General features: G+C 38.3%; 1 protein-coding gene across 5 annotated transcripts in view; it reads right to left on the bottom strand.

Annotated features, from left to right (window-relative positions):
• Positions 1-883: 883 nt before the first annotated feature.
• The window catches only part of LOC122156116 (arylsulfatase D-like), a 36,626-nt gene continuing 24,524 nt past the window's right edge, over positions 884-12,985 (bottom strand). For 2 of the 5 annotated variants that reach the window (XM_042810625.1, XM_042810626.1), the window contains exons 2-11: positions 11,978-12,043; positions 9,651-9,800; positions 8,768-8,889; positions 7,699-7,821; positions 5,806-6,229; positions 4,759-4,895; positions 4,415-4,549; positions 2,568-2,730; positions 1,817-1,938; positions 884-1,371 (exon numbers count right to left, since the gene is read on the bottom strand). In XM_042810625.1, the coding sequence (XP_042666559.1) occupies positions 1,004-1,371; positions 1,817-1,938; positions 2,568-2,730; positions 4,415-4,549; positions 4,759-4,895; positions 5,806-6,229; positions 7,699-7,821; positions 8,768-8,889; positions 9,651-9,800; positions 11,978-12,024 (1,791 nt within the window). In that variant the 5' untranslated portion in view covers positions 12,025-12,043 and the 3' untranslated portion in view covers positions 884-1,003. Of the gene's footprint in view, positions 1,372-1,816; positions 1,939-2,567; positions 2,731-4,414; positions 4,550-4,758; positions 4,896-5,805; positions 6,230-7,698; positions 7,822-8,767; positions 8,890-9,650; positions 9,801-11,977; positions 12,050-12,985 lie in introns of those variants that run through there. The other 3 variants (XM_042810629.1, XM_042810630.1, XM_042810631.1) reach the window with 2 other exon arrangements.

The following is a 12,985-nucleotide window of genomic DNA, read 5'->3' as shown; positions in this document are numbered from 1 at the left end:
ACTTCATATACATCCTGTGAGGAACAGTCAATAGTACAGCTTAAAGCATTAAAGTCTCTGCAATTTCACTGAAATCTTCAGTACAGTCATGTGCCTCCATAGAAAGCCTAGCTAGGGTCATACCACTAGGTTTTTGCTTGCTTGGTTGGTTGGTTCTTGTTTTCTTTTAAACTAGAACTGGCATGATCCCTTCTTAGGAGCTATGGTTTGTAAATATAGGCATATGACTGCCAAATATTTTAAACATTAACTCTTATGAGCTTCAAAAGGACCACATTTTGCTAACTGACTATGAAACAGTGCATGGTATTTATCCAAAACATCTTTATTGGCAACTTTTATACAGTAAAACTACTGTATGCCAACATAATCTGCATCAGGACCTCCTACTGAAGAGCAAATTGCTTCCCTCTTCTTTGTCACTATTGCAGAGTTATACTGGTCTTCAACATTTCCAACTTCATATTTTTTTGTGATATGTGTTATTGTCAATCAAGTAAAGTTGCATGAGAACTATCCCTGACAAAATCACAATCACTCAACATCTCAATAATACTTCTGCAAAGATGATAGAAAAATGCAGAAACCAATAACAACAAACTGCTATGTTGGATAGGGAATGCCCATGAATCATAGACCACAGAAGCACAACTGCAATCATACAGAGATTTATCTAAGTCAGCATGACATACTAGGGTTTCTTTGGAGTTCTCCAAATTGTCCTGCTTGGGCAGGCATAAGCTAGACAGAATATAGGCATATCCCTCTACAGCTGTCTCTTAGATCTAAATCTGTAAAAAACTGTCTCCACTCCAGTCCTTTACCACACCGGACAGGATTTCCTTAAACTTTTGTTTAGTGGTAAAGAATAAAAGAGTAAATCTCAACTCAAAATTACTTTATTTTCATTCACTGGGCTTGCAAGACAAAGGACATGATTATTTTCTGAACGCTTGGTCAGCAAAGGATTCAGTGCCAAAGGACATGTTAGCAGTCATCCATCTCACAAACTCTGTGTGTTTTCACCTTCTTTATCACACCAACAGAATGGGAACATCCCACAACAGGGCTGCAGCCATGGCTTCCAGATGATGTTGTACCTGGAGAGCTGCTGTGGGACTGCAGTCAGTGTCCTGCGGTGCTCTTCAATGGCTCTCCCAATCTGCTCGATTACAGTGTCAAAGAGGGGCTCGGTGTCAGCTGACAGAGGCTGGGACTCAGAAGGGTCTCGTGAGAGGTCAAACAGCAGTGGAGGGTCATGATGGGTCACGCCTTCCCCAAAACATGGGCAAATTCTTTTTCCATAACAAGCCCCAGCCCCAGCTGGATGAAAGACTGGGGTCACATAATGAGCCTTCCAGACAACTCCACCTGTCAGAAAAGAAATCTTATGGCACAACTACAAGACAGTAGAGGAAAAGATGAATCGTCTTCAAGCAGTGGTTGCTTACTAAGGAGACATCTTGTCACAAACCCTGGCTTTCACATCACCACAGATAACATTCTCTGCACCAAGTACTGAGTTTGAAGATAGAAAACAGTCAAGAAGACGTATCAGGCTTCAAGTGTAGTAGGCAGCCAGCTTCTATTTCCATCCCACTTCCTATAATGCATTTCCGTTATTACTTACAAGTATTTTTTAGCTGTAAGACAGCTCCAGCTAGCGAGAATTACTGGTATATAATGCATAACAATTTCAAAAATCTCAGAGATCAATACAGATAAATGTCATCATGCAAGAAATCCGTCATACATCAAGAAAGATATCAAGAGAAGAAATCTTATACCGTAGTTAACGCGAAACGTTTACACTTACTGTCCTTTTGGTGCCATCGCACTGCATGCAAGTAGGATCCGCAATAGTGAAAGAGAAACTTATGCTCTGACTTTTGAGTTCTTCCTTGGAGTAAAGGCATCAAGTTTCGTCCGTCGATTACCCTAATGTAATGAATATTCAGGAAGGGACAAACCTGACAGAGTTAACTGTATATTGTCACAGCCAGCAGATTGTCAGGCCAACATTTTAAATCCTTTAGACTTTTTTAATTTATTGAGTTAATTTGCTATTTTCAAAAGATATGGAGAAACTTATTCCAGTTAGTAATACATACACAGTATTTAGGGTTTGGTCTACTGGAATAATATTCTTTATTCAGACAAATTGATACTGATCCCATAATTGTTTATATATAGCAAATTCAAAGGAGTTTGTAGAAATCTTTTGAACAAGTATGGGCTTCATGTTGTTAGGAGGAGTCTGTATGTGTCCATAGCTTTGGTAATTTGATACCAAAACAACTTCAGCCATCAATTCTTTCCTGAGCAATGCTGAATTTTGTTTAGAAATGAACAAGACTTGTGGCCACACGCATACCTGTGGGCATATCCAGGTGTGTATGGAGAAGAGAGGGAGGGTTGCTTTTGAGTTTAAAATCTTAGACTGGGCTTGAGACTACAGTATAGATGGGAGATCTCCTTGGATTATTAAAAAAAACAAACCCAAAACACTGAAATTATTTAGTTGATAACTCTCCGTTCAATTTCTCCTACTGAAAATATCTCCATACCTGTCCTGTGGCAATATTCCTCCAGCCAGATGAACAACCGTGGGAAAAATATCCATCAGACTCGTAGGTTCATTGATAACAATGCCTGCAGGTAACACTCCTGGCCACCTGAATATTCCTGGCACACGGATCCCTCCTTCCCAACCTCCCATGCCTTTTCCACCTGCAGTAAAATTAAACAATATACAGTTCAGAGGCAAACTCACAAGGAAGTATTCACAGAGGCAGCAGACACAAGACTGAAGAAACACTCGATACTCTGTTTAAATTTACACAAAACTTAAGAATTACTATCTTACCTTAACAAACAGCTCTAAAAAATATTTCTTCTCTTTGTAGCCATGGATTCCCTTCAGAATCATAGAATCATAGAATGGCCTGTGTTGGAAAGGACCTCAAAGATCCTACCTGCTATGTGCAGACTCACCAACCAACCACCAGACCAGGCTGCCCAGAGCCACATCCAGCCTGGCCTTGAATTTCTCCAGGGATGGGGCATCCACAGCCTCCTTGGGCAACCTGTTCCAGTGTGTCACCACCCTCTGAGTGAAAAACTTCCTCCTAATATCTAACCTAAACATCCCCTGCTTAGTTTAAAACCATTTCCCCTTGTCCTATCACTATCCACTCTCATAAACAGACACACCCCCTCCTGTTTATATGATCCCTTCAAGTGTTGGAAGAAAATACATGTTTTTAACACAGAAATATTTCCAAATGCTTTAAACATCTTTTGTATTTTTCAAATTGAGATTTGGATCTGACTTTCCTAATGCAATATCCCTAAACTCAGAAGCAAAAAATCTGAACTATGAAATCAAATCATATTCATGTTACTTAAAATGACAGCAAAACACCTTTTCCCAGCTTGCTACTAACGTAAACTAACACAATACAGCATCTTGATACCAGAGATGAAATAAGGAAAGAGATGGAGAAGAAGCATACTATAAATAAGACTTTCCCTAAGAGCCAGCAACCATTGCTCGGCATCAAAACATTCACCATGTGGGAGCCAAAGTTCCATGTCTTAGACCTTCGCTGTGCCCTGCAGAAAAGCTCAACAAGGTTTGTAATTGGAAAAAACCTGTTTTAGGAAAGTAAAAACAAGATAAGTTTGGGCAAGAAGTGGATGGTTCACTGGTGGTAAGAGAGCCTAAACCCTGAGTCCTGTCCAAGCACATGCTCATGGCAGAACACAGGAGGAAGTGATTTAATGATTCAGTGTTGCTGGGGCAGATGGGAGAAAGTGCAATGAATGCATATCTTGTGGCTTTAAAATTCTACTGCACTGCTCAGGAGGCTGAATCATAATTCACAGCACAAAAAGCAGGCAGTAGTGAGTGCAGTCTTTTTTCATCACCAAAGTCATTTGGGTCTTATGCCTATCATTGACTTACATAGAGTTTGGAGGCATACAGGGGGCTAAACTGTTGCTGTAAGTCATAGCACAATGTGTCTTTACCCTATTTCATATCAAATAGGCAATGATTTCTGGAAATAATGAGAAGAAAAAAAAAAAAGTAAATCAGGAACAAACACATTTGGGGCCTAACAGGGGAAAAAGAGGAGCTTTAAAGGGATCTATTGTATTTTATTCAGTGCTTTTTGCTTGAGAACACCGAATAGTTTACAGGTATCAAACCGTATAGTACTGTTATCAAAGAGATGTGTAAAAATGCTTACATTTTACTGAAAGAAAAAGTAAGATTAAAGCACCTATGTTTGTTGCCTGTATTTCAAGCCAGAAAACAACGTAACCCATTCTAGCCTTAACAACTTCACCTAGGTTACATCATTGTGCTTCTGATTTTAATCAACATGTAAAGCTGTATTTCATTTCTTACCTTTATAAATGCCATTCCAGCCACCCATCTGGATAGAACCATTCTGAGCTTCCAAGTGTCCTCCATGATCAGAGGCAAAGTATGTGAATGTATGATTTTTCAGACCTTCCTTGTCAAGCAAATCTAAAATTTTGCCTTAAATTTCAGAAGAGAGACATCAGGGTTCCAATTAAGCAGTTAGAAAGATCAATCCACACGTATAACATTTTGATGATCTTTTGCAATGTGTTCTGAGAAGGTTTTAACAGCATAGATTGCTGTGGATACCTGGCTTTATTACTTCTCTTGCTTTAAAACACACAGATACACATATCTGAAACAAATCCCTCATCAAGGATACTTACCCACCATCCAGTCCATTTCTTCTACATTGTCTCCATACAAACCGTGATGGCTTTTCCCAAGAAATTTCACTGTGGTGTAGAGAGGTGTGTGAACATGAAGAAAGGAAACAAAGAGAAGGAATGGTCCGTGTCTGTTTCTTAAAAACAAAGAAGCATAATTTTTGCTGTGCATTTGAAATATTTTGAAAGTTTTCATATTCATCAGTGCACAGACACAAACAATCGGTCTATACTGTATCCACATACAATACAACCCTGTTGATCTTAGTTTATTGTTGCTTTCTTGCATGAAATGTAGACAAGACAGATAGGTTTTAGTCAGATTCCCATATGTAAACAGGCATAGCACTCGTGCAGTGCTTTTAAGAATCAGCTGCATGTCTCTGATTCTTTTTTTAATTAAAAGCAATTGGAAATAGTTTTATATTTACCTAGATTGACATGGCTTTTCTAAGATGGCCATTAAAGTTTTTCAGTATATATGTTTAAATATACTTTTAAGAAAAGGACAGTTACTCTCCCTGTTTTACAGAAAGACATCTGGCACACAGAAATATTTATCAAGGGCTGTATAGGCCAAAGAGGAACTTGAAGCTAGTAGTAAATTAATGCTGTTAGTCAGCTTCCTTCTCAAGTGTTCGAATGACATGAAAATGGAGCTAAATGTTTTGAGATTTTCACACGGAATAATTTTGTGCATCATTCCCCTTTTATCTCATGTTTTATAAGGATTATGAGAAAAAGTACAAATGGGGCTTGCAGAGTGACATGTAAGAATTAGCTGGTCAATAATGGAAGAAATTTATTATTTACAGATTATAGTGTATAGTGAGGTGTTTATGTATAATTTGGTGAAGTCTTATTCGTTGTCTTTTTCTACGTGGGTAACTAAAATTTAAATTTCTAAATAAAAAACTTGGCTATGACTTTTAAGAAGTTGTATTTTTAAAAGCTATATGGCTATAGCTAGAGTGGAAAAAAATACCCTATTCCAAGAGCCCAGAGCCTCCTATCACTTTTAAAGAAAACTACAGACAATCATTTTACCTTTTGATAAATGACATTGCCTCCTTCAGCATGAGGGAAGCAGTCCTCTCTAATCTCATTGGCTGCTCAGTGATATCATGGTTCCTCATTAGGATGCAGTTCCAACGCTGCACAAAGCCATAACTGGAGTACCAAGAAATGAAGAAAAGGCAGCTCGCCAACGTAAAACAGGCAATTATCTTCCAGCGGATGGAAACCAAACCAGTCAGTCTTCCAGCAGCAAGAGTAAGCACAGCAAGGGCAATTATCTGACTGTAAAGCCAAAGCTTGTCTTGAAGGGCTACATCCATATCTGGAGGCTTGTTTTCTTGACAGTTGCTTATAAGTGTAAAAGGCATGCCATAAAAGTAGTCAAACCCATGATTTAAGGGATGGTGACAATGATCATTGAAGGATTCACAGTTTACACCTTGATGCCACTTTCCTGAAAGTTTTAAAGCATGAAAAAAATCAGAACATTTGACTGGACAACTTGAACAGATGCTCAAGTAGCATTGCAAGTACTTCCTTGGGAATTTGGTGAATCAAAGCATCAAAGTACACAAGCAGGCAGGATGAAACCAGTGCTTGATGGGTAAATGCTGTGTCCTAATGTGCGAACCCCAAATGGTCACACAATAAAAAGAGAAATCTGCAAAATGGCCAGGTCAGGTACTGGAGTGATGAAGGTTGAGGATGGGATTTCAATTGCTTTTCAATGAGGATCAGGGGATCATAGTCTCTAAATCACCAGCTGCTTTCTTTAATATACCTCCTCCCTAACTTTCAGTTGCTTTACTTGCAACTTCTTTTAATACGTTATAAATTTACTAGAATATCCAAGAAACTCTTGGCCAGTGTTGACAAACACTCTGATCACCAGACTCAGAAAAATGATTTCCTAGGCATTGTCCTTATTCAATATGAAGAGGAGGAAAAGGTGTAAAACAACCTTTCACTCTATCCCTGCCTAGTCTCCCAAACAGAGCATGCAGACAAAAGCTTAGAAAATGTGCTGGATCAAAGAACCCTGAGGTTTGCTGGTCTATATGATTGCCAGGTAATTATAGACTCAGCCAGGAAGACTTTACCTCATTATCTTTCAATTCAATGCAGCCACATTTATTTTCAGAACTTGGAGATGACAATGTTTTTGGCACAGCTGAACTCCTTGGCTTTAAGGGATATACCTATAAATTTATACTAAACTATCCATTGCAGAAGTATCTTTCACTTGAGCAAGTAATAAAAGCAGGACAGAAGGGAGAAGAAATACTTCACCAGTCCATTTTAGAGTATTTAGAAAAAGAATGATGAAAATTGAAACTGTAGAGGTCTGATCAATGTCACAGACAGGAAGGCACGTGCTCCAGGACAGTGTTTCTCTAATGTCCTTCTATCTTCCTCAGCTTCATTTGAGGGAACTGCCACAGTACTGTGCCTCTTTGAGGCCTCACAGCATCACCTGTGAGGCACTTGTGCTTCATCACCTGTTTTGTGGGTACAGACTTCATTCCTTTCTTTCCCTATCCTCTTTTGTTTCCTTGCCTTTTGCCTCAAGTGCTTTTGAAATGCGCAAAGACTGTTTTATTTGGAACAAATAACAAAGTTAACAAAACTCTCTCAGTGGGCAAAACATTCAAAAGCCTTAAGCCAAGTAAAATAAATGCTCACCCGTAATAATAATGGGTTAGGTTTTAATCCTTCCTGCTTCACATGCCCTGTGCAAATATCTGTATTGTCTTAAAACTCTTTAGATCACAGTGTTTTCAGTCTTGTAATTACAAGGTGTTGTTTTCTGCTTTCAATTTTCTGGAAAGGAATCATGTTCATCAACCATTTGGGACAAGTGCAGTGCCTGAATTCATGTCATTAAATCATTTTTCAAACTTATACTAAAACATTTTCACTTACCTATCAGCCCAGTGGTATAGCCTTGTTGCTGTAGAAGTCTGGCAAAAGTTGTTTCATTTTCAGGGAGCCCTCCTGACCCAGCATTCCACTGCAGTGCTCGGTATTGATTGCTGGAAGCCATCCCTGATAGAAATAGTTCAGATCATCCCTGATGGTCTCATGCTCTGCTTGCAGAGGCTGGGATGCTCCTGTCAGCCCCCAGGTCAGGTGCTTAACCTACAGCCAGCAGAGTTCCTCACTAAATGTAAATTTAGGCATATCTCAAAGGTATGTGCATCCCATTAGAAATAGCACATCTAAATTCAAGTGTTATTTTTCAAAACAAATGCTGCCTAGTGCTAGATTTACCATCAAGCCGAAAATTAATTGGTGGGGAGAGTATATAGAGTATATAGTAGATTCTCTTTTCCGCTTTTCTGAGTACATGTTATCATTTGGCCTCTCTGCTCCTCATCTAAAATGAGAGATAATTGCATTTCCCTATCTCAGGGGGATGTTGTGTAATGTTAGGTGAGATATAGCTCTCTCAACACATTGATTTTCCACTTACCTCTCCTAATGTAAGCACCTCATCCTCCTATGTAACTCCTACTGGGAGATATCTATTAAGTCTTCCAAAATGTGTCTCAAGTAGGTGGTTAATGGATCCAGTATCCCATTGTCACTTCAGTTTTGTGACTTTCTGTGCTATCTTGGCTATGAACTTCCACACTTCCCTCTTGGGAGCCTCGTTTCAACCTTATCCCTAACCATCACCATCAAAATGAATTCCAACAGTTCAGCCCTGGCTGTGGTGTACTAAAGAAATGACAAACGGTACTCTTGGCATTTCCCTATAGCCATCTATTTTCATCATAAAGATTTTCTGAATCTTATAAAGTAAGCTGATGTCAGCTGGTGAGGCAGTGGTTTCTGACTGTAAATTACTTACAGAAAGTTATAGACACTGGCTATGCACTTTCTAACTCAGGGTGAGGAATTAACTGAATTCTCCTCCATTCCTTCTTATTAGCTATTATTGTCCCTCAGCTCTGTACATTAGAAATCTGCCGTTCAAAATGGGCCCAACCTGATCTGATGGGGTATCTGCCAGTGAGAAAAGCTGCTCTGCTTGGAGTGCAGAGTGGAGCTGCAGCAATGTGCTGAGTAAGCTTCACTCCTTCTCTTGCCAGGCGGTCAATGTTTGGGGTCCTAAAATAAAATTTCAGTTTTTAAAAGAAGTGTCCTGAGCTTTATTTTTACAATTTTTGTAATTTTAGTTTAAAAACAAAACTAAAATGGAAAGATATTTATATAAGGAGGGTAATTTTTTTTATGCCAAAACTCCTGCTGTTCCTTTTTTTTTTTTTCAACCCAGTTAGATCCTTAATTTCAGAGTTTATTCAGTCAGTCTCCCAGAGCACATAGAGCTACTGGAACCAAGACTTTCTGCATCATGCTTTTAAAAGCAGTGCTTATTTCATAATAGAGTGCCGTAACATTACATAGAACTTATATTTTAAGATTTTGCATAAAACTTTAAATAGTTAAATTTTATGAACCTAGCTCTCCCAGATAAATGGACTACAGCAGCAGGAAGAGTTGAAATGGATACTGGAAAAGCACAGGGAAGTATGTATGAAATGGAATTAAGAATTTCATGAATGAGAATGAGAGAAAATTTTATTACTAAAATATGTAATTGGAGAGTTAGCACATGGGGGTGGAGGGGGAGGAAATAGTAGAAAAAAATAAAAAACAAAATGAAAATATGATGCTCTTTTCCCTTTCACTGTGCATTGTTTATTTAGGCTCTATTCCCATGTGCATAGAAACAACAGGTACTTTAATGTACCAATTACTGAACTACCAGTGCCTTGAATTAAGAACTGCTCTTATTTTCTTGTTAGGTTTAATTACTCAGGATAGATATTCTGTAGTGTAAAATATATTTTTCTGAGACATTTTTTTACCTTATGGTATTGTTCCCATAACATCCTACATCTCCAATGCCGAGATCATCAGCCAGAAACAAAAGTATGTTGGGTTTAGAGCCCACAGCTGTACTAAAGCCAAATGTATTCCAGAATGAACATGAAATCAGCGCCATTAGGAAGTGCCTCCTGAAACACAACAAAGTAACTGTTTAAATCTGGGACTCTGAGAGTGGTTGTGAGCCCTCGGGCACCGGATGTGTAGTATTAGAAACAAATCAGCGGGAAAACTTAGTTTCCCAGTCTCACTTTAAGTGGAAAGCAGAGGGACAGAGTTTTAATGATTTCATTTCTTGCATTTCTACCAGCCACATCACTGTAGTCAGACAGGTTGCAGTAGCCTTTCTGCTGACATTCCAACATGCTAACACCCACATACTGCTCAACTGCATTTAGTACCTGGTAAAAGGAGAATTTACATTTTTACACATACGCACCAGACTTCTTCAATAAATACACTTAATGCATTTAAAGCTAAGCATTTTGATGGACAGAGGGCAGCTCAGTCTCTCGCACAGGCTGAGAATTCTGCAAACCATGCCAGGACTTGCAGTTGTATTGTAAGATCTTATATAGAAAAACATATTTTTGAATGAACAAGCAACCGCCACCTCTAACAGGTAAATACAACATACAGGATTTTCTGTAAATAGAAGAGAACTCCCAGTTGTAAATTAGTAACTACAGTTACTATGGGAATTTAATCACCCAAGAGCAAAGTTCTAGCTTTTTGTTTTGTTTTGTTTTTTTGTACATTGTACTTCTCAGTTAAAACAGTGATTTACAGAGTTGTGATAAGGTCTTGCTTGTAGGAACAGCACAGGTATTTGTGATCTCTATACTTGGATTAATCATTTTAAGTAAAGGAGAATTTCCTATTTGCCAGTGTAGCATCTTGCAAAAGTTACAGAACTGGCATGATGAATCCTTCAGAGTGGTAATGCATTCAGTTAGAGGATCAGGGGAAAGATCTCTAAAGAATGCTGGAAACAAGCAGCCCCCAAATGCAGTCACTTGGGCATTCTTTCCCTGCTGAGGACAAGAGTACTTCTTCCATGAATGAAATGAAATGAAAACGAAATAAATGATGAAATCTGTTTTACTTATGTCTGCAGCCCCATCCTAGCATTTTGTTTTTCTGGGTATTTGTTTTCATGGGTATTTGCTTTCATGGGTATTTGCTGACCCCATGGTGGGACCCAGCACTGTGGATTTAGATAAGGTCAAGAATAAATTCCATCTCAGGTAACCTACTGCTTATAGTTTCATGTCCATATTCTAATGTAATGTAGTATTACAGTACATTATAAAAACAAACAGCAACAACAACAACCTAAAATGATGCTTGGGGCTAAAAGCATCACCTTTCAACAATATTTGGAAGAAGAGTGAAAGAATGTTTCACTACAAAACACTGATAAAGCTTTAAAGCAATAAGGGTGAAAGAATACAAAACATGTATGTACATATACATAAACTTTTTCTAGCTATAAAACTACACATTAGATTCTAGAAATGATGACATAGCCAGAGGATCCAATTTGGGACAGATATGTTGTTTAAAAACATGAGTACATCAAATAAGTCAAGATGGTTCTAAAATCATTTGGCAGCTAGTATTAATAGGTGATTTTACATCATCTGTCTAATGAATCAGAAAAGTGTGAAACATTGCAAAAATACAGTCTACTAAGTACATACTTTTTATTTACAAGTTGTAATACAGAGTTACACCCTAGATGAGCACCCATAGCTTTAGTGAGAAACAATGATCTTCCAAGCACAGGTTAGAAACCACTGGCACAGGTACTCAGATACTGAAAAGTCTACTGAGCTCTTAATGTTTTGCTCCTGTCCTTGCCTTAGAACTATTCCATAAGGTGATACTCCAATGTTTGGTGGACACCTCAAGAAGTACAGCACCATGATATTATAGCATACAGGTCCTCCAACAAAGTTTTACAAGGAAATTATATCTATATGGGAGCCTGGCACCTCAGAATACTGGTAAAAGGGGCTGCACAAAGGGAGAGACCATTTTATAACAGTGTAGAATTCACATTCAAGAAGGAACAACAACAAAAAAAAGTGAGGAAGAACAACAACAATATGATTTCTCATGAAGTTACATTTCCTACATGAGGGTAAGGAAGGGAAAAAATACAGAGCAAACAAAGCATTGGGAAAAATGATTCACTTGAACCCTGGACTGCTTGGAAGAAAGGGTGGGCCAAGTCAAACAACGTATGCTTAATTCTGCCAAGTACAAATGAATACATGAAGGGAAGAGCCAGAAATTTGTTCACCTGAATAGAATGGCAGCAATGGCTGTGCAAGGTAGGACTGCAATCATCTCCTGGTAGGCAGTGATCCTGAAAATAATAAATTGAGTATAGTCACTAGCATGATGTTATAGTAAAAATATAACTCAGCCAATTATTTTATCTCTGTACAAGAGAGAGACCAGTGAGGTGATTTTACATCAAAGACAGGAATGGATAGGAATTGTACTGTTTTTCTGACCAAAAGGTGACAATTTGCAACATGAAGTTTAAAAACTGGAGGGCAGAAAAAAAAGCCAACACCATAATTCAAGAGTCAGAAAAGATATTTTATACTGAAAGAGCACTAGAGCTTATTCAAGACAAAGACAGCAGGAGATTAATTAGTGCATAAACCCTTGCGGAGAAAATAAAGGTTCTAGCTGATGAGTTTTGCTGAGACTGAGACAGAATTTGGAAGCTGGAGCATGCAAATACATATGCATGATGTCTGTAGTCAAGGTGATTTATGCTATAATGCTTCCAAGGAAAGAGCAATATGATTGACAATGAATGCCTAAAATGGAAGAAAATAAAGTATTGTAAAGAAACCAGTTATGGGGCTCCACAGAAAGACAGTCAGATGAAATTTAAAATTTTATCAGAACAACCAACACATCTGTGTGCCCGTAAACCAGCAATCAGCATTACGGATAAAGTTCACTGCATTTTCCCAAGCAGATACAAGACACCTTTTTAAAAGCTACCTGACAGAGCTCCAGTAAAGCCAGTTTGAACACTCTCACTTAAAGTGTTCAAATAACCTGAGGATAACGGCTCTATACTTCAGGAAGCTTCTTTTCATCAAATCTTCCCTGCCTTTATTTCAAGACTGCTCTTAATTTTCATCCCAATACACCTCCTCAGTACAGAAATTCTTCTGATCCATATAATACCAAAATAATCTTAAAATACTAATTTTATAGAGTGCCTCATCTTTGCATGGACAAAGGGAAATCTGATGATACTAAATTATTTTCAGTAGAAGTCTTC

The sequence above is a fragment of the Centrocercus urophasianus genome, unplaced genomic scaffold (assembly GCF_019232065.1).
Source record: "Centrocercus urophasianus isolate 14NV4802_14NV808 unplaced genomic scaffold, USGS_Curo_1.0 seq_12, whole genome shotgun sequence".
NCBI lineage: Eukaryota > Metazoa > Chordata > Aves > Galliformes > Phasianidae > Centrocercus > Centrocercus urophasianus.
This window is presented reverse-complemented; position numbering and strand designations above follow the sequence as displayed.